Below are 27,759 nucleotides of genomic sequence, written 5' to 3' on the forward strand. Positions count from 1 at the left end.
TCCTCTCCCCATGGGGACTGTCATTAGCCACAGAGGGTTCAGTAGACAGCAATGCTCCACGAGCATTTGTATATCAAGACAGGCTACTCCATCTCTTAACATCTGCGATTCTGTGCTATCTAAAAGGCAAGGCTCCCCTTAGTACAACCCCTCGTTACGGCAAACATTCCCTTCTCTCAGGCTGCACTACCTCACACTCCACAGACTGCAGCTTATTTGCTCTGCACTGCTAAATTCCACCACACTTTAGCTTTCTCCCTCACTGTTGCCACATTTGCCTGGACAAACCTGCCATTGCACCACAATGGGGTAAGGACTCCCTGACTTCTTCTGTCCCAAGCACAAACTCCAGCTCATACAGGACTGAGTCTTTGGCTTGGCTCACAGCAGTAACATGGCAACAGCTCAACTCTGGAGATAACTTCAATGAAATGCATTTGAAAAAAAGAGAGCAAGCCACATCACAGAACATCACAGCATCCTTGACCCTGTTGCACAAGGACCTGCACAGGTGCTGAGGTACAGCCCTTCATGCGCACAGACCGACAGAACTGCAATGCAGGGAAGTCACCACGATGCTCTGCAGCACTCAGAAAAGCTTCTTCTCACAGCACAAGACACAGGATGCCTGATATCAAAGCACATTGCCTGGGGTGCTGGGAGCAAAAGGATGTGCCACAGCAAGGCTGGTGGTGAGGCACAGCTGTTGCCATGGTCCTTGTTGGAGCGCTCTCACACCATGACATGTGCTGCCCTGAATTTGCATCTGTCCAATTACTCATCAAAACACAGCAATCCAAATCTAAATTAACATTTTCTCTTCTGTATTCTTAATTGATTCACAAAAATGAAAAGACTATCTTCCCCCTTCAGATTAATTACTTTAAAGGCTCACAGTTTCTTGGGAGACAATTCCCAACTCAGCTCTGGCAATGGAGCAAGACTGGAATCTGGCCTCAGCTAGTCTGCTGAGAAAGACCAAGTGAAGTTATTCTGGAGAGAAGAAAATAGGGGAAATGTCTCCTCTCTTTCTTGGGGAAGAGGAGTATTTTAGAAGCACCTTTTTACTCATTACTTGTCTTCAGTCAGTTCAAAGGGTCCTCAGATCTCTCCTGGACGGACTTTTTCTTTACAGAGTGCTGAAGAAGATATATAAAGAGGTCAGGGCTCCAGCTTTCCCTCCTTAGCTTCTAGAAGTACAGTGTACGATTGAAATGAAGCCCCAAAAGTCTTTGCTGTAGGCAACCATCCAGCCTCTGCTCCAAGCACACAACCTGCAGTTTGTACATGGCTTTCATAGCCCTGAATTCTTTTTAGACATGAGTTTGAATCCGTCATCCAGGATGGACCTCCGATTGCGTCTTAACCTCTTTTGTCTCTCAAGATAGATGACCACTCCCAGGAGGAAGCAGGCGACCAGGAAAAGCACCATTCCTGCAATGGCTAGAGTGATGACTGTGGCCTCTATCTGCCCTTGAGCCAACTTAGCTCCAAAAAACATGATCTTCTGGGACTCATCCTTATCCTCAGGTGGCAACTCTGAGAGACAAACAAAAAGATAGTTCCAATGAGAGCCAGAAATACCACAACTGAAAGGTTCCAATAAATTTTAAAAAGGAGCAAAAGAAAGACCCAATACAATCAAAGCAAGTCAAAGGAGACCCAGTCGCCATCCATCTAACAGACCCTCATCCCTGAGGTCACACAGAAATTTGAGAATGAATGGTTCTTTACCTAATCCACTCCATTCCAGGACCTTACCATGTCTCACAGCTATTCAGCCCAATCAGCTAACCACTGCTGTCCCCATTCACAAGGGAGGTGATCTGCAGTTGTGTGGGGAGTCAGTGGCTAGGTTAGGAACAGAAATATGGAGATGAGAACAAGCATCCAGACCAGGGCTGCTGCAAGTTCCCCACCCTGCTCCAAGCTCCCCATGCACAGGCTGTTGTCCTAACCACCACTTTTCAGAGTGCACTTGCTCAGTCATGCCAGTGGTGAGTCACTTAAGATCCTGAGCTCTCTTATGCTTCCACACAGAGGCAGCAGCAACCTTCTGAGAAAAGTGGCTATTTGCACAGGTAACAACTGTTGATCAAGGTTTTTGCCTGGTGAGCATACACAGGCTGATGCCTGAGTATGGTATAAAACCAAATTATTTAATATTGTCATTACTGCTCTGACATTTCCTACTCTTCTTTACACCCAATTTTGAGAGGGGAAAACATTGTTGGGAAGGAAATGACTGAAATATTAGTAGGGAAAGACTGAAGAGTTCTAAGTAGATGGCTGTATTTTCAGCTGGTCTGAGCTGGCTCTGAAATCAGCTCAGCTGGATTTATTCACAATGGTTGAAAAGTGGAGTTGTGGAGAAAGATGAAAAAAATCAGGGAAAGAAATCACCACCATAAACTATTCAGACTTTTACCCCAGAAAATTTTAAAGGTATCTTATCTACTACTCCCTTTCTCCCTGGTGCTGCTCAACCAAACATCTTCTCACATCTGTTCTTTAAAATACCTGAAAGACCCAGGGCATGTGCTTAGGCTCTTTTCTTGGTGGAAGAACAGATCAGAAGGCAGATGTGCTTGTTTGCATGCTGAATCAGTCCCTTCAGCTAGTAATGGTGAATGTGAAAATTCCCTAAACCACATAGTCACTGACAGTCCAAGAAGGCAGGACAACTAATTTAAGGTGCCCCTTGGGTTTTGATCGAAAGGGATAAGAAAAAAAAATCACCTTCTTTGCAACACCCTCCTTTAAAAACCTTTGAATCTCTGCCAGTTTCTAAGCTTGCACTCCCCTCTGAAGATGAATCCATACATAGCAAGTACAACAGAATGTGAGGCCACTAAACTTTTTCACCTAACATGGTAAAACAAGCCTAACAAGCCCAACTTTCTTATTTTTATCATCAGAGCACAGACACTTGGAGGACAGATAAACAAACCAACCTGGAACCCTCCCTGTTATCCATCAGCAGCCAGGCCTCAGACTAACATGCTGGCCAGCCTGACAGAGGAGAGGCTATAAGTGATGTTCATGCTCCTCCCTTCTCCTCAAACAGATCTAAATCTGTACCGACCAGAGAGCTCCCTCCTCCTCCACCTCACACACACAGACAGTATTTAGCAGTGCAACATACACCATACCTGCACTGTAGTTTGCAACTTCAAGTGCTGGCTCTGAAAGGAAACAAAAAGAGGGTGAGAAAGTGTTAAGAGTCTAGAACATGGCACATTTGGCAAAGACCAGATCCAGAGGCAGCATGGTTTTCCAGGGCTTGCAGGTCTTCTTTTCTCCTGTCAATGTTTTCCCTCTCTGCCTCACAGCAAGAGTGTTTTTGTATTACCTGCTTCAAAAGCAGACCCGTTCCTGCTGCACAACCCTTTACGGCCTTTGAAGAAGAGCACAATCAAAGGCTCTGAGCGTGTGGTGGGCTGACCGCCGGCTGGCAGGTTGCTCACTCACCCCCCAGCAGGACTGGGGAGGGAATCAGAAGGGCAAACGCAAGGAAAAAAAAACTTGTGGGTTGAGATAAAGGCAATTTAATAAGTGAAGGGGGGGGGAAACACCAAAAGAAAACCCCACTAAACAAAACCCCCAAGAACCCAAGTGATGCAAAACCAATCATTCGCCACCAGCAGACTGATACCCAGCCAGTCCCTGAGCAATGGCTACTTTGGAAAAACTCCCCTGCATTTTTATTGCTGAGCAGGATGTTATATGGTATGGAATATCCCTTGGGCAATTCAGGTCAGCTGTCCCACCTGTGTCCCTCCCCTGTCTCTTGCCCACCCCAACCTACTGAGTAAGAGAGAAGACCTTGACACTGCACAAGCACTGTTCACCAACAGTTAAAACATCAGTGTGTTATCAACTCTTTGGTAGCAAATCTAAAACACAGCACCATACGGGCTGCTATGAAGAAAATTAACTCCATCGCAGCCAAACCCGGTGCAGAGTGTCACTCACCTTTGAGCACTTTCCAGTGTTTCCTGGTGAAATGAGAAGCCTTAGGATGTACATTTAGATTACAGGTAATATTCTTAATAAGAACAATTACTAGCTGATGGCTGAACATTGCTTCTCAGACACAAGCTAAAATAAAACTCATAATAGTAATGTAGGCAATGTAAACCCCAGAAACCAATTTGTTATTAATTCCAGCTGCACGTATTACCATATTCAAATGGAACGTCTTAAATTAATGGTACTTAAGTAATTATCTGCTCAATTAACTGGCTGTTTATGGTATGTAAAAGAGTTGTAAGTGTGATGCAAACACTCAGAATTTAGCAGCAGTAGTAGAAAATGCCGTTCAACACTTTACCGTAACTATCAGTGATAGCTCCCTACCTGGTCTAGGCAAGACTGTGAAGACTATCTCCATACCAGCATGGATATGATCAGACACATGACAATGAAGCAGCCATGTCCCAGGGTTCCCAACCAACATCTCCACCATTTCAAAGGTCCCAGGGAACAGATCCACAACATCTGCTCTGTAGCTTTTGCCACTCTGTTAAAGGGAATGGAGGCTGTTAGTGTGCAGTGCTCTCTGCGTCCTTTCAGAACACAAATTCTGTCAGTGTTTCTGGAGACCACTTTAACAGCTCAAAAAAAGAATTCAAAGAGCAGTCCAGGGCTGTAGCTGGGAAAGCAAACACAATCTGGTAATGCCTAAGCCTAAGGAGGGTTAAGCTAGACATACCAGCACAATACAGAGGCTCAGTGAGTCAGATTTGGATGTGTAAAATCACATCCCTTTCCTAGTTAGGTGAAATTGCTGTGAAGTCATTCAAGAAGTTCAAGTCCATCAGAGTCAAGCAAAAGTGATGATACTGGTGGTCAGTCTCTGCTTTGTCATCAGCAGGATATTCTTACCTTGTACATGAAGGTCTCAGCATGAAAATGGACTGTGTGGACATCAATCTCCTGACCCATTCCCAGCAGGTACCAGTTCACCCACTCACCCTGGAACATGGTCAGCCCAGGCAAGTTCGCGTAGAGCCTCCCATTGATTGCTGCGCAGAAAATAACAGACAGAGTAGAAAAGACTGTTATTGAAACAGTAAAGACACTGAACCATCTCAGAGGAAGAACATGCAGGTCAAGTTAGATGCTACAGAGCTCACATAGCAACCAGTGCATCAACAGTTGGTGTCTTCCATATGACAGTTCCCCAAAAGTTTGGCAGTCTCTCCCCAGCTCAACTACTTATCCACTCTGTTAACAGATAGGAAAAATGACTTGCATCCAAGGCCATGCTGTAGCTCAGCTCAAATCTCAAAAACTACCTCTTGCTGAAAACCTGCAGTTAGCTAGAGGTGGTTGTTTCTAGAAGTCAAGATGTGTAAAAATGGCCGCCTTAGCCCAATGATAGGGAAATATGTATCTGTCTATATACACATAAATCTCTGAAAAATTTACTTGCTGAACAATGAAAACAGGTAAATCCTGCCAACAGTCAATCCTGTCATTCTGTGTCTCATGCTGGCCACACACATTACATACTGATCACTTGTAAAAATCGCTACACAGCAGGACTATTATTTCATAATTAGCACAGCCAGAAGGAATACTGCTTTGACTGCAAATGCAGGAAAAGGACTGAAACAGTGAGTGAGATGAATGTGATGTCATCTGAGCATGAAAGTTTCCATATGTGTGCCAACAGAAGGAATAAGACAGAAAGAGACACGATCTGAGGGCAGGAACACTGGTGCTTTGCTCCCAGATCTGCCATAAGCACTTTCTGTAGCCCAAAACAAGCATCCAACTTCAATGTTTTGGTTTTACTAGCTATAATATTAGGTTAACAATAACAACTTCATGGACATGTATATTTGGAGATTCCTTATATCATCTGTACAAAACCCGCAGTAATGACAGTATGCATAATGCAACTCTTCACTATTCTTATCTCCACAACTGCCAAGAGACTTGTTTTGCTAAGAATACTTCAGATAGATCCAGATATAACATGGAGAAAGATTATCATACATAACATGTTAATTTAGAAAAATGCATTCATCCTGCTGTGGTAGAAATGGCTTTTTGGTAATCAGCTAAAACAACTGAGCCATGTACTGCAGCCACATAGCTTAGCCAATTAATTTGAAATCTAGCATATTCTAACAGTCCTGACACAAACAGAATGAAATTAGTCTGACAAGTTAATTTCACATTTGATTTTATTTCCTGTTCTGAGTCACTCAGACACATCAGAGATTAACCTCTCTGGCCCATATCTTGCTATTCCTCCTGACAGGGACAGCCATAATGATTAGCCTTCATTGTAGATCAGAGATTTGTGCTATATATATGCTGCAATATTGAGAACAACAGACAGTTTAATTCTGTTCGTGCCACTGACAATGGAAAAGGATGAAGGCATTCACTAGGAGTCAGGCTCTTGCGTTTTGGGTGGCTGACTACTTACAGAGGTCACAAAGTCAACATCAACTTGGCATAGATAGTAATGGGTGCTCAGGTGTCTAACAGGCATTACCATGCATTTTGTTGCTTTCCACAAATTTGTCATCCAGCAGGTTGATCTCCTTGTGATTTCCCTTACTGTAATGTTCCACATTCTCCTCCAAGTACCAGGACTGATTTTCATCAAAAACCAGGAACAGTAAAGCAAACTCCCTCTTTACATCCTTCCTGATCCCATCAGACTGCAGTGCCCCTCTCCGGCAGATCTTCAGGGGTCCAATCAGACCGCTGTACATATCCTAATCAGAATGAAGGAGAAAAACCTCTGAGGCAACGATCTTATCACTCTCCCTTTTGTACGCAGTTCTTTGCCTTTCAGCAACCGTATTTTCTGTTCCCTGCATCACCCCACTTAAAACACACAGTAGCACCGTTTAAGTACTCTCATTGGTGAACATCAGCCACCAAAGCACAGGAACAGAGACTATACATGCTCTTATGAATGCAAATCCAGAAGTCATAAATATGAATTATATCAAAATATTCTCCACTCTGTGACTGGAAAAACATCTGCAACTTGAGATAAAAAGGGCAGTGATCTCTGGGTTGAATGCAATGGTTTGTTGCAGGATCCTCCAGGTTGTTTCCCTGTGAAATCAGTGCTATGACAACTGATCCTAGCAGTGCTCAAATCTTCCTGCTTTATCCATGGGGCCTAATTTTGGACAACTTCTGCTTTTCTAGATTAGCCCTATGGCTCTCACCAATAGAAACCATGACTGACTGGGAGATGTTCTCATACAAGGTTAGTGTCAAGGAGATGGTGGAATTGTTTTATGAAGGTTTGTGTTTGGAAAAAATAAGGACAAACATCAGGACAAATCTGGAGGATTTCCTCTCCCAGGAGGACACTGGACATGTCACCAGGTAGATCCTCTACCTCTCAGCTGGGCCAATCTCCAAATTGCATCCAGCTCACATTGTTTTCTAGAGGGGGAGAAAAATTGGTCTAACTGGGCTTTTCTGGTTCTAACTTTTATTTTACCTTTACCGGGTCCACCACAGAGTAGTAGATCCAAGGAACACAGGCTGAATCGTTTGGCCCTGGACCAGATCTCTCAGGAACTTCCCATCGGTATGTCACAATGTCACCTGAGTGACAGAGAAGGACCATTAACACTAGGGTGATACACCCACTTGCCAGCTTGCTGAGCAGCATGCAAAGGAAAGCAAAAAAAAGAAGATCCTGTCTCCAAAGTGCAAATTCATTTCTGATTTAATTGGATATTGCATCTTCCCTCCCCAAACACTGAAAAACAGGATGGAAGCTCCCCTCTCACAAGCAAAGCAGAGGGGTCACAGGATGCACACACTATCTGGTACCAGCACAACTCTGTTTTATCTGCCGCCTTTGAGACTGGATCTGACCAAGGAAATTCCACCTCTCTTCAGTACAGATGGAGCTTGAGATGATCTTTCCTCTCTTTGAAGTACATTTATGATGCCCATTCAAATTCATTTTTAAAAGTATTGGTTTGCATGTTAGTAATACATGTCAGAAAGACAGGGCCCAACTGAAAACCTGTTTGGTGCTTAGACAGCCTGTGCAAGTCAAAGGGGACCAAACATGATACAAATTCACAACTGGACCATGAAACAAATTGGTGATTTCATTCAGCATCCTGGCAAGCAATTGTGAATTTCTCCTATTTCATACTATTGTGCACACCACAAAAAGTATAGGTCCCAAAGAAGAGGGGCAGGCTTCCCCCATCATGGGTGGTCAGCCTAGGGCTACCAAGGACTGGCTGAGTTGTGAACTGCCACCACCTTTCTCCTTCCTATAGACAGGCCATGCTCAGAGGAGGGGATAAGGCTGCACACAGAAAGGTTTGTGCTACACTTATCCTAGAAGCCAGAGCAGATAAACTCCCAGGGCTGCCATTCCCACACAAATGGTATCACTAAAACCACAGTGAACTCAGGTTATTGTTCAGTTCTAGTTCTCTACCATAAGAAAACAAGTACGTCTAAAGCCTACTTAAGGAGACCAGCCTAGCTATAGGCTAAAATTAGCTTTGTAAGCCCATACAGGAATACGACTGGAGACCACAGTGACTTACCAGGGTTTGCTACTTGCGGCTGTCCAGTCTCCCTTTCCAGCACCCCATGTGCATGAATGGAGTAGGGTCGTGTGGCGTTGTTCTTAAACACGATGTTGAGAATATCTCCCACTTCCGCCCACAGAAAAGGGCCTTGAGATAGGAAGGATGTACTCTGAGACTAGGAAAAACTGTCAACATATCTCCTGAGGATATTCCCACCTCTCCCTCCACACCTTCTCCCCAGAGATATTCCCTTATAATATTTATGGTGTTCCCCTCCCTCTTCTCTACCTTATCTCTACCTCCCAAAAAGAGAACCGGATGTCAGTCCCAATTCAAGTAAGTCTTAGAAAACCAGACTGGGTGTTTCACAGTAAGAAAAATGAAAGTTGTTACGCATTTTATCTGTGCCCAGTACAACCAAGGCTTGATTTCTGAATACTGCTATGCTAAGTTTCACAATGTCTTGATCATCCCTTGCTGCTCATTTCAAAAAACGTGGCAATATTCAGCTTGGCCTGACAGTGTCACAAATCAGAGCTGCAGCCTATTTTGAATGGCATATACTGCCTCAGCCTTGCTGCTCTGGCACCACTTATAGTCCTGGGTTCGTAACACAGTCTCCACAGACTTCCATTGCTCATTGTAATGTGCTCCTCCACTTCCCAAGGCCTGCCTGCTTTTGCCTCAAAAGCATTTCTCTCACAGCTACAGATTTTCACCTACATCTCTCAAACCGCTCTCTAGAAGTCAGCAGTTATTTCTGTTCTAGTCAGAGAAATGCAGGTGTGAAAAATGCTTTGCCTAAGACATGAAAGGAAGCTGGTGCAAAGGCAGGCATAAGAACCCAGTCTTTACTACAAACAGTCTGAATTTCTCCTCACCTGTATACACAGCAGATGCCTAAACATCTTGGAGACCTTCAGATTACAGCCCTTAGCCACTGAAGCCCTAGAGTCCAAGTCCCATCGCTGCGTGAGTGAAAGATGTACCCTGTGCACATACCCTTACCTAGTATCCCTAGGTGTTCGTCACCATTTATCCTGGCCTTGGGGGTCTGGAAAGTCCCATCAGTGTACTCCCTGTAAACTGCTTTCTTGTACCTGGAGCCAAGCAGTCCATTCTCGTTGCTCAAAAATACATCGGCGTAGCTGAGAAATGCAGAATGAATGCTGAGATACCCAAAAACTCAAAGGGAACAAACAGCTAACTTGTGGCAGGGGGTTCACCAGTTGAATGGGTTTCCCAGAGACCTGCTTTGGCTGCAAAGGTGGGCACAGTGACGCAGGGGGCTGCAGCTCCCAGCAGCAGCACCACCAGCAGTGGCATATGCACAAGGTCACAAGATGGCCAAGATACCCAACAGGCTTCACCAAGGTCTACTGAAAGACTTTGCCAAAGACTTCCCCAGAAGAAGGGCTCTACCTCTCTGCAGAATGGTTGTGCCGTTCCCTCTCCCAGCTTCGGTCAGGCATGTAGTCCCACACCACCTCCTCCGCCACGATGTAATATGTCCGCACGCCTTTGTACTGAAGGGCAGGAGCAGGATCCCTTTTTCCACACTTGGAAACGAAGTAGCGTTCCCTCATCCCAGCCTGGTAGTGATTGCTCGTCTGGCAGTAGATCTCAAAAATCCCTGAGGGAGGCAGCACGAACAAGGAAATCAGCAACTTTTAAAGATCCCAGGAAACAGCTGCTTCCCATGCAGAGCTTGTGACGTGGCTGTGGCTGACATCGCTATGTGCATTGTGTGTATCTGTGCATTTGTTTAGGGAGCTTGGTTGCCACAGGCCAAGAATAAAAGGAGTTGTTAGAGAAACCAAGGAGGAATGGCAGAACAAAGTCCTACACAAAATCATCTCGGGAGGCTTTCTTACACAATAACCAGCTTATTAGACTTGAAGAAACCAATAAAGCGACATAACTGTGCCACCACTGCTGAGACACTGGTTAAGTAAAAGATCTAGCCTGCGAATGCCAAAGGGCAGGAGACAGCCAGCAGCTGAGGCCATCACATTGTGCGAATGAGACACGGTATTGTGTGCCTACCCAGCAAAATGGGAAGACTGGGGTCTGTCATAAATGTGAATCTTCGCAAGCCACGGACAGGGGAGTTAAGCTCTGGCAACTGTCTGCTGCTTTATTCTGAAAGAGATGTTTGCATGTTTCTATGGGTCACAGGCAACAATGTCCATCTGGGCTGTTACTACAAATATTTATTAGGAAGTGGCAGCCTAGAGAACCAGTCTGGGACAATACAGGACAAAATCCTGTATCTCCTGTTCTCCAGAATCAGATGCAACTACAGGAGCTGTGGCCTCATAAATGGGACCAAACAGGATCTAAAGCACAGCTCACCCCGTAAGAGTTTACGCTGTGCTAAAGAATCAGCCACAGGAGCAAATACCACAATGGGAGACTTTTCCTGCTGCTGAGTTAGATGTGCAGGCACTTACCACTGTTATCAGGTTGCATGAAGGCAGTAGCAAATGTGTGGGGGAACAGATTGGTTGAATCTCTCCGCATTCCATTCACCTGCAGGGTGTTTCCCTGAAACACAGCTCCATGTACATCTGCTTCACTGCCCAAGCCCAGAAGGTGCCAGGACACATTGTCTCCTTCACACACATTCAGCCCAGGCAAGTTACCAAACATAAACCCATTGATGGCTGCAAAGGAGAAAACCATTAACTCTCTGCAGGTAGATACCAGCCAAGAGATTAATTTTGTGCATACACTTTGACAGGGCAGGCCTGCCAGTGGAAGTGTAGCTTGCCTGTAATTCATCCCTGAATACACTCAGGACATGCTTCCTGAGACAGCTGTGCTTCTTGTCCCGCATCCCACCCACTGCCTCTAGCCTCACTTGATTTCAGGCCAATACAACACACAGACACTCCAGCTTCCCAGCTCAGTCTTTAGGTGAACACCACCCCACATTTTGCAGGTTCATTCCTGCTGCACGCAGAACAGCATCAGGGCATACCATGCATCCTGTTTGATTCCTCGAAGCCATCATCCTTTTTCACAGAAGCGTCTTCCATCCTCAAATAGTACTTTATGTTTGCGTTTAAATACCAGCTGAGGTTCTCGTCAAACACGCTGAAGAGAAGGTAAAATTCTTTGTCGATCCCTTTCTATAATTACAATGATGGCTGTTAATTTTTAAAATGCACCAATTAACTATCTTTACAGTTAAAGCTGTTTTGCCTGGCTCTCATGTTCTCCTTTACCTTAAAACTTGGCTCATTGAGGGCCAGGGCTCTGTCCCTTTACTCATGTTGAAAATTCCCCTTTTGTTCCATGAGAGGCACCACTTGTAGATTTTCTGTGATATTTCATGTGAGTAAAGTGATCAAAATTCAGCCAAGGATATGAAGTCATTGCCTCCTTCCCCCACTACCCCTATGTCTACGTGTAGGTTTCACCGTCTGTCCAAATCAGACCTGAGATCAGAGCCCAGCCCACAAGGCAGGCTGATGACTATGTTCTGCCCCTCCTTTCTCCTACCACAGGGCTGGATCAGGGATTTTTTTTATTACCCTAAATCCTTGAAAATGTTAATTGTCCCAAGAAATGCATTCCAAAGCATGGTGTGTTTCCCCACTAAAAGAACATCCCCAGTGTTGTCCAGATTCTCACTCTGGTATCAGCTCCCTCAGCTCTACCCAGGAAGACACCCTGCAGAGAGGGCTAAGCGATTCCCAGTCTGGCACACTGTGCACGAGGAGTGGCCGTGCACCTTTCCCAATTAAGCATTCATTAAAGGGTTGCCTAAGATAGTGGAGCCAGAATTGCTGCCCCAGGTGATTCTTCCCTGTCTTGCCTTTACAAACAAGTCTGTCTGTTTTGTTTACACGTTTTCAATACCTGCAAATGTTTTATCATTATCACAGCTCCTTTGCATAGTGGGCTGTGTATATTCACAATCCTCTCTGCTCAGAAGATTCACATTTCCACCCTGTGTAGCATGCTGATCTCATCTGCATTCCTAATTTAGCTAGCCACCATCTAGCCACCACTGAAAGCAAACTCCTCTAGTGAGGCTCTCATGGCAGCTGTTTTCAGACTTGTAAGCCACTCCCTGATCTACATGACAAGGTAGGCAGGGTGGCAGGAGGTTGTTTTTCTGCCACCTACAGTTTTTCACAATAAGGCTCTGCTAATCTGTCTTGCACTTCCCCAGTATATTAATTTACTGTCTCCCCTAGACTTACTGCCATGAGTAGACTATCCCTGAGTGAAATTCCAAGAGGAAGTTCTGGTCACCCTTCAGATTTCACCTCTCTTTCATCAAAAGCATAAAGACAGACATGGATTTTCACATGCTTTTTTGTAGTTAGCTCTGCTTGAAAATGAACTGATCTTGCAGAAGAAATGAGGGTCACCCAAACCTCAAAGCATTGTATCACTCAAGCAAACCACCTGTAAGTAAGTGAAAATGTCTTTTCAATGTTTGAGACTGCAATGAATATTCCACATGCCTATGAAAGCAGCCTGCTATGCAAGTCTCAGGACAAAAGTAACCTATAAAGTCACATCCACGGTACAGTTGTTCAGGCAAGTTTGTCTGAGTTTTAAAGCAGAGCCCAGAAACCATTTCAAGGGCAGCCCTTGGGAGCCCAGAACACTAGCTTTTCCCACGTGAGACCTGGGCACCAGCTGTCCCGATGTTAACCTGCCTCGTGGCTTTGATTCAACTCTCCTGGACTCACACTATTGTACGTTTGTTTTCATTATGTCCCCTAATGCTTTGCTAATGCTTCCTTTCTCTACATGGAAGCAAAGAACCTGGTAAGAACGTGGCAGGAAAACCCCTTTTACCTGTTTGTTGTTGCCATCCAAAGTGCCCGGCTTGCAGATGACCAGAGGCCCTACTAAGCCCGAACTGGGGTCTTTGATGGGATTCACAGCCGAGCTGTACATCCAGGTCAGGCAAGGAGGGTCACTGGACATGGGCCCAACGTGCTTCGGCACAGTCCAGCGGTACGTAAAGTTGTGCAGCGGTGCAACAGAAACCCCATTCTGGGACAGACCTTTAAAACAGAGATTGGCATGGTTATTCCCAAGGTCCCTGTACAAACTTGGTTACATCATCTCACCAGCTACATTCGTGTCACTAAAATACCCAGCATCTCTGAGGTGAGATGTGGGCGTATTTATAAGGCACACTCGAGAAGGGAGCTGCTCTCAGTACCATGTAAATTCCCCTTGGTGCCACACCAGAGACAGGCATGGCATCAGGAAATAACAAAGTGGATCCAGCTGCAACCGGGGAGATGAATGTTGGAAGCACGTGGTCATCTAAGCTGGAGTGTGCTGGGCATGTTCCTCTGCTCACAGGGTCTCAAACAGCTAGAAATGGTCTGAGCTTTGGTTTAAAATTTTCATCTGAAGAACAGCAAGAACTGTACTCCCTCTGGCACCCTCCCTGGGCACCAGTTCAGTGGAAGGTCTCCTTCGGTGAGGCCTCAGGCAGGCTCAGAGGACCATGCTGGCTTCTACCCAGTAAGACATCCAGTCCTTCCTGGCTGCAGAAACTCCCCAGCACAGAGGAGGTACGGGCTGTGGAGCTCCATCACCAGCATTAGCATTGAATTACATGAGAAAAGAGGGGGCACAAACCGTCATGGTACCGCATCCCTTCCCACGCCTTCCCATAGGACACTCCATGAGGCTGGATGCTGAAAGGCCAGGAGGCTTTGTTAACAAACATCACCAGGATGGTGTCTCCAACTTCAGCTTTGATCACTGGACCTACACAAATAGCAGAGAGAGCATGTCAGCAACAGAGCAACTCCCCGGATGACCAAGCGAACCGAAGCAGCTGGGGACACCTTTCACCCAGGTTGAGGGGAGCAGAAGACACAGAAGAGGTGGACGCCCCAAGCGTCAGCACCGCCTAAGGCCGTTCAGCCCTGACAGCTGGAACAGGGGGCTGACAAGAACTGCCTGAAAGCATTTCGGGTCTGCAGGAGAACTCAGAGAGGCTTCAGGCCTTCACAGGAGGAGTAACACAATGGCCAGATGTGCCAAAATGCTCTTGGGAAAGGCCTCTGTCTCTCGCCCACCTACATAAGGCCCCCTCAGCCTTCAAGGCGTGTGCATCGGGCAGGCACATAAAGAGGGGTGCGAGATGCTCTAAACCCACCGCTGTCTCTGTGAGACACTGCCCCAGCCAGCTAGAAGGGAACCACGAGTCTTTAATACGCCTGTTGGTTCCCACCAGCCTGCAGACCCCTGGGTCCACAGACTGCTCCTGAAAGCTGCGGGAGGGGATGAGGAAAGCCGGGCTGCTGACCAGCAAAACCAGCAGAGACCTGTGCCTCGACGGCCCTCCACATGCTCGGGTCCGCCTGTGGAGAACATCTGAAAGCCACAGGTAACCATGGTCTCCCCAGTCGACCACGGGGCAATCCCACTGCAACTCTTCCACCCATAAGGCTCCCTCTTCCCCATCCCTCCCCTCCGGGATGGCCCAGACTCCACCCCCACTGCTCATTAAATGTCTCAGGCAACTGATGTAGGCCATAAAACCAACAGACTCGTAACAAAAACAAGCAACCTGCTGCGTGGTTAGTGACCTGGATAGGCTACCCACAGTGTCTGGTGAGCACATGGGACTTTGGGCAGCACCACAGCCAGCCGCTGTGAGGGAAAGCACGTGGAGGGCAGCAGGAGCAAGCTGTGGGGTGAGGAACCATCAGGTGCCCACAGCTGGTGTGCTTAACAGCCCCATGAAGAAAAGTGACAGCACTAACAACCAACCACCCAGCCTTCCCCACAGTACAGCTTTGTGTATTTTAGGGCAAGCACAGGCAGCATAAGCCACCAGTGCATGCCCATGCGGCATGGGTTATCCACACTGCACCACACCACATTCAGCAGCTCCCCGTTCCAGAGCTCAGTCCTTCATGGCCCCGTATCTCTTCTAGACATCCCAACCACTTTATCAAGTCTGCTTTAATCAGCCAGTTCAAATGACTTCATGCATCTCCCCCCACGGATGTCACTTGTTTATCTGACACAGGATTTTCATCAATTAATCCTTCAGTGGTTTTAGTTTACCAGTAGAAAATACCTGTAATTTCTTTTTACAAAGTCATATCCGAGTTTTCCCTCAGTTACCTGTCTTTCTACAGAATGTGGCTGTTGCTGGTAATGCTGACCGTTTTTTTTCTCCCTTGGTTCCCAAGGTCCAGCGAGACGCCATCAGCTCCTGACAGTTATGCTGCATCTCTCCTATGTATAACTCCACCACTTAACTTTTATTCAGCTGCTTAAACTTCTTTTTTGCCCCTCTCCACTATTCTCTCCCCACCTCCCAGCCTGTATTTTACTCCATGTGCTCTCTCCTTCTGTGGCCTCTGCTGGCATTGCTGTTGCTAATTTCTGGTGTCATTAGAGTATTAGTCACTGCTGATGCAGGAAGTTGGACCACACCTATATGCTTCTACTGTGTACATCATAGCCTTCACACACAATTCATTTGCCCCTGCAGACTCCCTATTTTCTTCTCTCATCATTCTTCACCACCCTCCCTGTTACCTGGCTATAACAGAGCGCGCATTCACTCAGGAGAGGAAGCTTTCTGTGAGAAAGTGGGGTTTGTAGCATACCTTGAAGATGCTCAGTCAAAAACACGCAACTGGGGGCTATTACTGTGAGCAGTCTAGCTCTAGTTACAGATACTATACTGTGTCCCTCAGCCCTTACTACTAATCTCTGAAGACTGCCCCAGCAGAAAAGTGATTCTGTCTATTCTACCATTCCACATCCTCCGTCTGTCCCCCTCACTCTTAGATGTAACTGCTGCAAAACACCTCCCCTGTGCCACTTACTGCGCCATGAAACGAGAGGATGATTACAGCCAACTGGTACGCCCAACATTGATATTGTTCTTACTGACACTGAAAGAAGATTTGTGTTGCTGAATGATTCCTACCAAGTATCCCAAGGTGCTTCTCTTCTTCTGATTGCTGCTTTTCCTCACGGAAGCTCTCATCGGTATATTCCACGTACTTTGCTTTCCAATAGACTCCACCAATTCGGTAGGAGCCACGCTTGAAAAACTGCTCAGCAGGGCTAAATGCAAAAAGCAAATGTCAGGTTATTTCTATCAAAATTAGTCCTGTTCTCCTGCTCCCTCCTCACACCCCTCTGGCAATGCCAGCAGCATCTCCAAACCAAGCAGCTTTTCAGACAAGGACAGCATCTCTGGTTTGGAACAGAGCTTGCCTCTGTGAAGCTTTTTCATCCTACAGATTCATCTACCCGCTGTGTTCAGGGAGCACCTCTGGCAAGCAGGTCTCTCCCAGCTGAAACAGCTGGGTTCGATGGCACAGGTCTGAACAGCATCTCTATACAAGCTGTGCAAAAGAGGGCAGTGAACAAAACTGCAGTGCAGTAAATAAACGGAAAGGCAGTGCTAAAACACTGAGTTCTTCAGAGGCCAGGGGACAGCCCAGGGGACAACTGCAATCATAACTGAAAAAATCCCCACACAACAGCTGTGAAGAGAGACTTATTTCCTCCACCACCGCCCTCTCCAAACACAGAGACAAATGTAACATGCCTCACAGGAGAGGCAGCTTAGTTACAAGGCCGGCTCACAGGTCTAAGGAGCTTTCAATTCTAAGGTCTGCAAGAGAGTTGCTGCATGATTTGAGTAAATCATTAACCGCTCTGCATTTCTAGTTCTCCATCTAAAAGAGGTATATCCTCTCCAACAGCTTCCCAAGGAAGGGAATGGAGGAGGAGGAATGTCTTTGTTTCAGTTAGCCAAAGTTTGAACAGGAAACCACTCACCAACTGCTATCACAACCATCTGACATGGGATGGAAGGCTGTCATTGAGGTCACTGCATTTGATTTCCTAGAAACTGCTTGCTGCAGCAAGGCTACACTGAAGCATATCTGCAGGCTAGCTCTGCCACCCCGTGTCTGCTGCAAGATGTGCTTTCTTAATAGTTCAAATATACAGATCTGTTCCTAGGTCAGGCACAGCAAGCAGACATTAAGCCCAGAGACAAATGTGATAGCTCACGTAACAAGCTGGGACTCCTGGCATCTGTGGGTAAGGCTATTAAACACAGCACACTTCTGCATGAAGTCCCCTGAGGTACCTAGTACTGCTCTCAGTACCGTCTAGCTACAGCAGCCTACATTTCCAGATCGGGTGATCTACCTTCCCAGGAAATGTACGCCACATGAATTGCAGGCATGTATTTTGATAAGAAAGAAATGCCATGTTTTCCTTAGCAGCCTCCCTGACACAGATCAGAGACCCCCAAACACTGCCCTAGCCCATCAGTCTCTTGCTTACCTGCCTGCCTCGCTCAGCCGTTTCCCACTGCTTTGGTCAAGCCCTGAAGGTCCATAGTCCCACTGCACTTCCTTTGCAGCTATGTAGTATTTCCGAACTCTCCCTTCCAGGGTGGATGTTGGAGCTTGCTGAGAACAGGGCCGGACTTCATAGAGTGCCCCCATGCCAGCTGTTCAAGACATGGACGATACACACGCTTAACGTCTCTCAGCCAATTTGACCGGGCAATGAACACAGTCCCACCTTCCTACTATGAACTGGCCATTTTTCCTCTGTTGTCCCAAAAGGCACATGGCTGGGAGAAGGTGATTAGGTGACTCCCACAGCAAGGAGTTCTGTGTTAGTGAGCAGAGCTTCTTACCTTAGATATCGGATGCTATGGAAATACAGACAGAGAGTGAACAGAGCCTTTCTGCTATCCTCAGATGTACCATGCAAGTGCCTCTTATAGGGGCTAGAGCTCTTAAGGCATGGCCTCATCTTAGCTTTCAGCTGTACCAAACTCACTGTCTTCACCGCTGACCAATGTGGAACATCATACAGTGGTACAAGTCATTCCCACTAAGTCTGGCCTGCCCGTTAATAATCAAGCCACCCCAATTTACACAACACAAGGAATCACCCCATTCATCTAGGGACATTTTTAGTGGGAATGCTGCCCAAGGCAGCGTCCCCTATCACACTGTACATCACGGGACCACACTGGAAGAAAAAAGGGAGGCCACAGAGTGCCTTACCTTGTATGTGATCATTGATCTGACAGCTCAGTAGCCATCTCCCAGGGTTACTGGGGATCATGTCTGCTGTAACAAAAGTGGCTGGGAAGAGGCTGGCCACATCTGTCCTGTGGCCTCGAATATTGAGCATTTCTCCATGGAAGTAGGCTGTATGAACATCAATTTCATTGCCCATCCCGAAGAGGTGCCATGAAACGTAATCCCCAGCACACATCGTCACCTCAGGGAGGTTCCCAAACACATAACCATTAATAGCTGCAAAACCAAGCAAGCCAAAATCAGAGATTAGAAAAGGGGCCTTCACAGCTTCTGCCAGCAGGTCACAGTACAGACATGTTTAGAGGACGGACCTAACCAGAACTCATCCTCCTCTTCTCGTTCTGGAGATCCCAGCTCTACAACACATTCCTAAAATTAAGTGTATTCAAAATATCCAAACAACTAACAAAGGCTCACTCAAGCCAAAGATTAAATCAAAATAACAAGTCTTTTTTCCAGAGTTGTTGCACCGTCCCTGTGATACTGTTTGCTTAGCACATGATCTCAGAGCTTGCTGTCTCCCTCCTCCCCCTCCACTCACACCCTGGCATACAACAGCAGAAAGTGCATTTCAAGATCCTAGAGCACTGACAGCCCTGGAGTGTCTGCACAGAGTCAGTGGCTTCACAGAGGTGACACTGACCATGCATTTTGTTGCTCTCTTGGAATTCCTCATCCTCTTTGTCTACGGAGCCTGGATCTGTGCAGAACAATGCTATGTTCTCATCCAGGTACCAGCTTAGGTTCTCATCCACCACACTGAACATCAGAAAGAAATCAGTGTCCACATCCTGACGTCTTTGAGAACTGCCAGTCAGTATTCCTAGGGTGAAAGAAAAGATGAATGAATACCCACCCACACAGAAAAGCAGACATCAGTCAAGGGATTAAAACACCAATAGAAGAGTAACTCTTATCACACAGATTAGAGACAGATGCTTTCCTCACCATCCTAGCACAGCTCATTGCAGAATTCTAGCAAGCTCACTCTTTTCTAATATATCCCTGCTAATACGTTTCTCACACCCAAGCAGCTCTGCCACTGCATGGCTGAACTGCAACACCTTCAGTGTTCTTACTCCTGCTGAAATCAAACAGTCTTCATTTTTTTTAATACACAAACTGTCTTGGACAAGATTCCTGTTTTTAACACAGATTCAAACAGCACTCTCAGATCAAGAGGCCTACAAGCTCACCTGCCCAGCCGCTAAAGCATAAAGACAACATAATGACCAGAACCCAGCTAGAACAGAGGTACTGTCTTCTCCAGTCATGCTGCATTTTCCCCTGAAGCTGGGAGCTGCCCACCAGAGTATCTTCTCATCCTGTCCTTGTTCAAGTCACCACAAAATCTTCACAGTATGAAAATCCAGCCCTCAGCTGCTTTCTCTTGGAGTTTTTACCTTTTTTGCATGTAAGTAATGGCCCAATTAATCCAGATGCAATGTCCTTTGGTGCATCAATATGAGAGTGGTAGATCCAGGTCAAGCAGTTTGGGTCATCAGCAGTTGGGCCGTGATCTTCAGGGACAGTCCAAGCATAGGTGTAATTCCCTCCTGGGAAAACAGCATCATCCTTCTTCTGATCCTGGGGGGACATATCAGGATACAGGGATCCTAGAACAATTGAGCAATCACAACATCCATTCAAGAAGAGCAGAGATGTCCACACATGTAACCTTATAGTGAGCTGCTCTCAGTAGAAAGCCACACATATATACTTGGGTAGCAGCTTTTAAAGTGAGACTCACCATCCCAAGACTGAAATATTGTTTAATTATCATTCTCTCAAAGAGAAACTGAGGCACAGAGCCATTGTAAGGCAACTTGCTCAGTAAATGGGTCAGCACAGAGTCAGAAATTCCATGATTCCCATTCTACCTATTGCTACTTTGCCTTCAACTCTGCATGTGTAACAGTCAGCCTCTCTACAGTCTCTAAGGGTGCTTCAAACAGCAGCTCTTTAGTCTCATACTTTGCCAGTCTTGTGTACTCCCTGAAGCTCATCACATTTGTGACTCATACTACAGCATTTCAAATAATGAATATAGCTCTTTTCCTTCTGCGCCACTCTCCCACTGGCAAGCTTTGGAGGTTCTTCTAAAAATCAAGAAATCTGGGCTGTGTACTGTATCACCCAGGTCAGGAAACTACTCCAGACCCACAAGCCTGCTAACCCAACATCAGGTGATTTCACTAAACACCTAAGTGCAGTTGCTTTCCAGCAATATAGCTTTGGGCTAAGCGAGTCTGCGGCTTTACAGACATCTCTCCTCAGTGCATACTCCCAAGTTCCCAGTGAGAAAAATCTGTCTCCTTTATGGCAGCAGCTTATTTACCTTCAGAGTCCTTTTCGTAGAAAACACCATGAGGATGGATTGTATACGGTCGACTAGCAAAATTTTTTAGGTGTACTTTAATGGTATCCCCCACTTCTGCTCGGATGACAGGCCCAAGGAACCCAAGCCAGCCAGGTTTGGGAATCTCAGTGGTGTATGTGGAATCTGTGTATTGCTTATAGACAGACTTCTTGTACGTGCTTCCCACCCTGTCTTTGCCACGCTGGAGGAATGTTGAGGCCTTGCTGTTAAATTCAGAAGAGGGAAAGGCATCATGAGTCATGCATCATATAAAACAGCTGGTCGATAACACAGTAGTGATGACAACACACAGCTTTCCCAGGTAAGCCTGAAAGCTTTGGCATTACAGAGGACTGCCTGTGCTCTACCCTAGCATGCTCTAAGCCGTCCGTGAACTTCCTCATCCCACACCTCTGACTGCTGTGACACGGACAGCACAGCCTGCTTGAGAAACAGGCAGCACTGGCCATTAGACCTGTCTGCTTTCTGAGCATGTGAAACACAATGGGGGACACCAGCACATTAACAGCTTGGTGAGCCTGGGACCACAAGCATGGCCAGACACCTCCTGCTATGCATGGCCACAGCCTCATCCCCAGTTCTTCATGAACGGACACAAAGCGCACCCCTGAACTGTGCAATGCAAACAAGGAATGGGAAGGATGGTGCTTCTCTGACAATCACATGTGGGTGACACAGGAAAGACCAAAGCCCTCCTCATGCTGGCTTCAGCCTTCATTGGGCTTTTAGAAACTCACTTCAATGCCTTCATGGCATTTGCAGCTAAATCACAAGAGAAGGGGGGGGGGAAGTCTCCTGAGCTCTCTGGAGAAGACAAATTTCTACTTAACAGATTCTGAATTCTTGTAGAATTCTGAATTACTTGTAGAATGGCAGACAAGTCAGGCAGGTATGTACCCAGCACATAACCAGCTTCCAGAGTTAAAACCTCATAGAGGTACTAAAGTTCAACTCATGAGTATATTTGCACTTTATGGCTAATTCTTAGTAGATAAGAGATGAATCATGGTCCAGGTATTAGAGGGACCAGCCTAAATGAGAGCTGAGGTTACTCCCCCCACTTCCCCCTTAGTATCAATCACCCTGCAGTAATATAAGTAGCCCTGAAATACAGGCGAACTCTAATGTGTGAAGATGAACAATTGAGACCAAAACATTAAGCATTGCCTTTGTCATTCAAAATTCTGAAGGGCTGGGCTCTAGCTATACAATCTAGAGCTCATCCCTTTGCAAAGTCATGCCTACAGCCACTATTAGCAAAGAGCTTACAGAAAATTCATACTTTATTTTGCAGATCTGCCTCTTTTTTCCCCCCCACATAGTCCATTTCTTCCCAACAAAAAAAATTCTTCAAGCATTTTACTACCTCCATCATTCTTATCAATATCACATCCTTTTCTTATTGCTAGCAATTTGGTTTCTGCAATCATTGTACAAGTAAGTCCCATCAGCTAACTGTTTGCAGGGACAGAACAGTTTTTAAATCACTTTTAAGTTTAATGGCCTTGAATTTGATTTCCTTCTCTTCATGTATTGTGACAGAAAGCAAACAAAACCCACTGCATTCATTATCACTGCAGGAGTCAGCAATAACACCTTTATTAATCCTGAATTTTGGGTGGTTTCCTTTTCTGTGAACTAATTTAAGTCTATTAAGCATCTCCAGAGAACAGAGACTTTTCCACGCTAAACTGACAGACCTTGATGTTTTTCTGTGAACCCCTCCTATTTCTGCTGTGCTGTTTCTGAAAGATATGTACAAACCCGAGTGTTATTTATTATGGGGAGGTAAATGACTGAGAGCAGGTTAAGAAATACATGTTATTTGCCATAGAAAATGGGGGGAGGGGAGCACAAATGCCTTTAAAAAGCTGTGGAAAGCTATGAAGAAGGAAAAAAAAAAACCACCAAAGAAAAGTTTGGTGTTTTGAAAACTAAACCCAAAACCTGTTTTTGTAGTGACTCAAAGTAATTATTGCAGTTTCCAGATTTACCTTTGCAACAAAAACAAAAACATTTTTCAAACAACCCCTAAAATTTCATGCAGGAAGTTCCATTAAGTCTAAGGCTTGAAATTCCATTTAAATAAAAACAAGCCAGCTCTGTGAAGTCATTTACATCAAGGTGAAAAGTCATTATGCCTCAGGATACACAAGCTGATCACCAGCTGGAACTAAGAAAAATGAAACCCCAGGGCAGAGTATGGCACAATCTGTTCTATTATAGAGTGTTTGTACTTCCTTCTCGTGTATGGGCACTGGCCACTGGATGCTCCATTAAACTGACCATTCGTTTTCTCACTGATACAGTTTCTATGTTCCTATGATAAAACAAGTTAAACATTAAGCTCATAAAGATCAGACATCTATCAGATCATGTCTCTTGCTTGCTTAGATGCCCCAGAATACTTGCATGAAATTACTCATAAAATTACTATTTTAAGCCAGAACCAGACTAAATTCTAACAGAACTAAACATACAGGTTATGTGCAATGCTTTGGTTAGCGAGTACATTCTTTCCTGTTGGAGCATAGTTCCAGTCCACCTCACGGATCCCCAGGTAATAGACTCGGGTGACACCTCCAGCAAACATGGGTGATAGAATGTGGATGTAAAGCAGCAACAACCAAAACGATCCCATCATAGCCTGAAGTGAAGACGCTTTTGGAGGTTACACCTATTTGGGAGAAAAGAAAAACAAAGCTAATGAAACAGAAGTAGAATATGGCCACTTGGTTTGAAGGTACTGGACATTCTGAGAGGGTATGAAGAAATCGGGTAGAACTCCTATTGGGATCATTATTCAAATATCCAAGAAGGAAATCACTCCCATAACAAAATTAATGCACAAGGTAGATGGAGATTATGCCTTGCTATTCAGTCCCCAATACCAAATGTGCTTCTCTTGTCACAGTTTGATTAACCTTTTTTTTGTCCGTAGTTCTCTTCCAAATGCTTTGTTCTATAGTGTTGAGAAAACCCCACTAATTCAGTAAGCTTTCACACAGTAGGAGAACAGATTCACTGTGAACAGATTCACAGTGAGGGCTGTGTTAGCAGAAAAGGCACCTGTAAATCCTATATGCTGTGTAATTGTTGTCTCAGGGCAGCAGGGTCCTGAGCAGAAAGTGCCATGTGTGCTGGAATGTCAAGTGACTGGTTTTTCACCAACTCTGATGTCCCAAATCATCTCACAGGATCACATACAAAGCTCACAGAAATAATCCTGAGCAAGTATCTTTATACTTTAAACTGTTGCCAAGATGTCTCTGTTCTACTAAGCCACCTGAGGAAGTATGATTTAGTCACTATGAAGTAATTTTAAATTTTAACTTCTTTAAAGATTGCTCTTAAAGAATGGTTCTCTAATCCAGGCAGCACATCTCAAATGGGCTGCACAAGGCTTTTTCCTTAGTCTAGTTCCATTAAATATTTTCCCCATGATTTAGATCACAAAGTAAGGAGCTTGGTCATAAAACTTCCATTCAACACCAAGCTTGGTGTGAATAAGCACCAGAAATACTCTGAATAGAGATCCAGGGCAAGTTGCAGAAATCGTCTGAAATCATCGAAATATAGTTCTGTGAATACAAGTTCAAAGAACTAAGTGTATGAAAGAGAAACTGATGCAATATGGGACAGCAGAATTACACCAAAGGATAAGAAAATAGTTTAGGGTTAAAATGTATGACAAACTAAATAAAAACCCACATGAAAATGCCGAGAAAGATCTCATCCACTGACATAATTAACAAAGCTGGATGTAACCAGTAATCAAACTGCCACCTAAAACAGATGTCCAGCTCTTGAGACACCTAACAGCAACTTAGAAAATGTTCAGCAGAGAGAAACAGACAGCAAGAGAATTAGAAAAATGTGACCTAGCAAGAAAGCTTAAAGGAATCCGTTTTCTTTAACTTCAAAAAGAAGGGAATGGTGACATAACACCACATCAAACACAGAAAGGTTTGGGTTTTTTTTATAAAGAGGTTGTCATTATCTATTCTCCCCTGTCTTTGGTAATAGTGACATGAATATATCAGGTTTATTTGCAGCAAAGCTGGATATTACATAAGCTTTCAGCTAGCACAGCATCACACTAGAACAGCTTTCCTAGAGAAGCTGGGAAATCTCTTACCACATCCAATACCCAATACACGGGATTCAGCACCAGCACAGGGCAATGGACTAGTTACCTATTTATATCACTTCCAAACCTGCATTTCTGATTTCCAAACATGCTGTACTACCCTCAGAAGCTAAGGATAATCAAGTATTACTGATTCCAAACAGTCATTAAATTGAGAAATTGAGAGAAAGCCTTAGAAAAACCTTCTTTCCCTCCTTTCTCAAAAGGGGGCTGTGGGGATCACTCTAAATCTGAGATGTTTTTGATCCATCAACAGATTATAGCTCTGCTCCAGCAGCAAGCCCTTCAGAAGGTCCCTGTCACACATCTGAAGACACTTGGGTACAGAACAGCCCCTTCCCCGGGGTCCTAGCAGAGCAGGGATGATGGCAGAGTGCTTGCTCAATCCCGCTGCTACGCACCGTCCGCTAACCTTCACTGACCTTATTCCCTGCTACTGCTGCTCCAGTAACCGGTGCTGCTGACAGGCCGGTGAAATACCTGCCCTGACCCACTCATTCGGTGCCAATTAAGAGGTTTTGAAGCAAGGATTTCAGAAAGCTGTACCCGTGCTGTGTCACACACACACCGTACTAGCAAAAGGCAGTGGTGACAGTAATGAGGCAGGACAAAGCCAGCAGTGCCAGCCCTCAGCCTTAAATCTCCCATCCTGTCGGCACACACCCTGCTGGGAAGGGCAAGGGGATACTTTTGACTCAGCCGAAGAAGCGGCCTTCTTGTCAACGAGGGTCAAAGTATGCAGGAGCAGCTCTCTGGGGAAAGTGCGCCCAGTGCGTGAGGTGGCCATCATCAAGGACTGGGAGCCACTGAGCCCAGGGAGTCAGTGTGGGCTAATCTTTATATCCTCTTACGTTAACGGTTTTTGCGAGCAATATCAAATCCTAGGAAAGGGCAAGGCTTAGACTTTATACCAAGGGGGAACAGCAACTCTTAAAGTTGGTTGTGAAAACTGCCTACTGAGACAGATCCCCGCTGCGTCAGCCCACTAATTTCTACGTAGCAGAGTCCCTGCTTACCACATCAAAGCTCTGCACTGCAGCATCAGGACGCTTATCAGATAAATCAGAGACGACCAGAAGTCATGGCAATCTAAACGCCTTGTGAATGTGCTCTGGCATTGAAAAAAATCAAGGACCAAGTCTTTGGGACAGCCTCACTGAGGTTTTACAAAAGTCCCGTCTGGACCTCAGGCTGGAGTCTGATTACAACATCGCACATACCGCTGTGGCAATTTTAGGAAACAGCAAAACAACACCACTCAATGAAGATGCAGCAGGCTAGACTAATTGTGTTCTCACAGTCTCTTTACAGCGATTGATCACCATTTAGTTACTCTACTACTGCAAGGTGAAGGAAACCAACAACCTTAAATTCATGTCAAAAAAGTTAATTTTTCCTTGAAATATATGCCTTGATTAAAGGAAAAAAAAACCACCACAGCCATCCCAAACTTTGTATTACATTCATCCCTGAACCTTGATACTTTACAGCAGAATCCTTGCTCCCTGGACTGCCCTTTGCCAATTCACTACTAGTACAGGCATTGCGAACAAATAGAAAATCAGACCTCTGTCTCTTTGGTAGCTAACCAACCTCCATTTGATCAAGGCAGACGGGCTGACCGCAGGGCTCTCTCCCGACACCTGACTGCAGAGAAACCATTGCCCAAGAAAGAGGGAAGAACAGTATAAAACAAAGGAAGGAAACCCCTCACCCCTTACTTGCGAGCAGGGCTGGACGCGGGCTCTGCTGGAAGGCCGAGAGCGTCGGCTGGCAGCCACCTCCGGCGGCGGGAGCCTGCGGGCTGCGGCCGCACCACAGAGGGGACAAAGTCTGGGCTGTAAAAGGGACGCTGCCGAGCCTCCCGCCGGCGGGACGAGACCCGGCCCGGCCCGGCCCCGCCGCCCGCTCCCGCAGGCACGCCCCGCAGGGCGCCGGCCGGCCGGGGCCGCGCCGCCGGGCCCCGCTCCCCCGCCCCAAGGGCCCCGCACCCCCCGCAGACCCGACGGCGCCTTCCCCGCCGCCCTCCCGCCCGCGGGGGCAGGGCTGCTCCGCTCCGCTCCTCCCCACGCACCTGCGGGACGCGCCCCGGCCCCGCACACGGAGCCCGGGCAGCGGGGCCCCACTGCGGCCGCCGGTGGCGCGCACCTGCCCGCCCCGGGCTCGCTGCCCCGCGGCCAGGCCAGGCCAGGCCCGGCCGGGGGCTCGGCGGCCAGCCGCCACCCCCCCCCCCCCCCCCCCCCTCCGGTGCAGCGAGCCCCGGGAACACGGTAAGCACGGGGCAGGGCCAGAGCTGTGGAGCGTGGGCGCCGGCACCTACCTGCCGGACGGGATGGGGGGCCTGGCGGGACGGGACACGGCCCGGCCCCGGCAGCAGGCTCTCCCCGGGGACACACCGGGCGGGGCGGGGGGCGGCGGCGGCGCCTTTAAAGGCGCCCGGCGATGTCACGGGGCCGCGCGCCGCGCTCCCTCGGGAGCACAACAAGAGTCACGCTCGCCGCCGCCGCCGGGCCGGGCGGGCGAGGGGGCGGGGCCAGGCGGCACCGCACCAATGAGCGCGCTCCCCGGGCCGTCGGCAACGCC

The 27,759-nt window shown here is 46.6% G+C and overlaps 1 protein-coding gene across 2 annotated transcripts; it reads right to left on the reverse strand.

Moving 5' to 3' along the window:
* Positions 1–418: 418 nt before the first annotated feature.
* Positions 419–27,640, reverse strand: HEPH (hephaestin). 2 transcript variants are annotated; one of them, XM_052813567.1, is made up of 21 exons: positions 27,497–27,640; positions 23,507–23,703; positions 20,985–21,229; positions 20,050–20,262; positions 19,290–19,469; positions 18,608–18,862; positions 17,871–18,039; positions 16,492–16,631; positions 14,172–14,303; positions 13,371–13,582; positions 11,533–11,683; positions 11,003–11,215; positions 9,972–10,182; positions 9,558–9,697; positions 8,565–8,696; positions 7,487–7,593; positions 6,515–6,740; positions 4,888–5,027; positions 4,360–4,522; positions 3,153–3,185; positions 419–1,539 (listed from the first exon to the last, which is right to left on the reverse strand). In XM_052813567.1, exons 2-21 carry the CDS (start codon positions 23,668–23,670, stop codon positions 1,295–1,297), a joined length of 3,471 nt encoding a protein of 1,156 aa, XP_052669527.1. In that variant the 5' UTR covers positions 23,671–23,703; positions 27,497–27,640; the 3' UTR covers positions 419–1,294. The 2 variants fall into 2 exon arrangements, with proteins under 2 accessions (XP_052669527.1, XP_052669528.1); XM_052813568.1 differs by lacking the exons at positions 23,507–23,703; positions 27,497–27,640 and having other exon boundaries at positions 20,050–20,233; positions 20,985–21,161.
* Positions 27,641–27,759: the final 119 nt, after the last annotated feature.

The sequence above is a fragment of the Harpia harpyja genome, chromosome 18 (genome assembly GCF_026419915.1).
Source record: "Harpia harpyja isolate bHarHar1 chromosome 18, bHarHar1 primary haplotype, whole genome shotgun sequence".
NCBI classification, from domain to species: Eukaryota; Metazoa; Chordata; class Aves; order Accipitriformes; family Accipitridae; genus Harpia; species Harpia harpyja.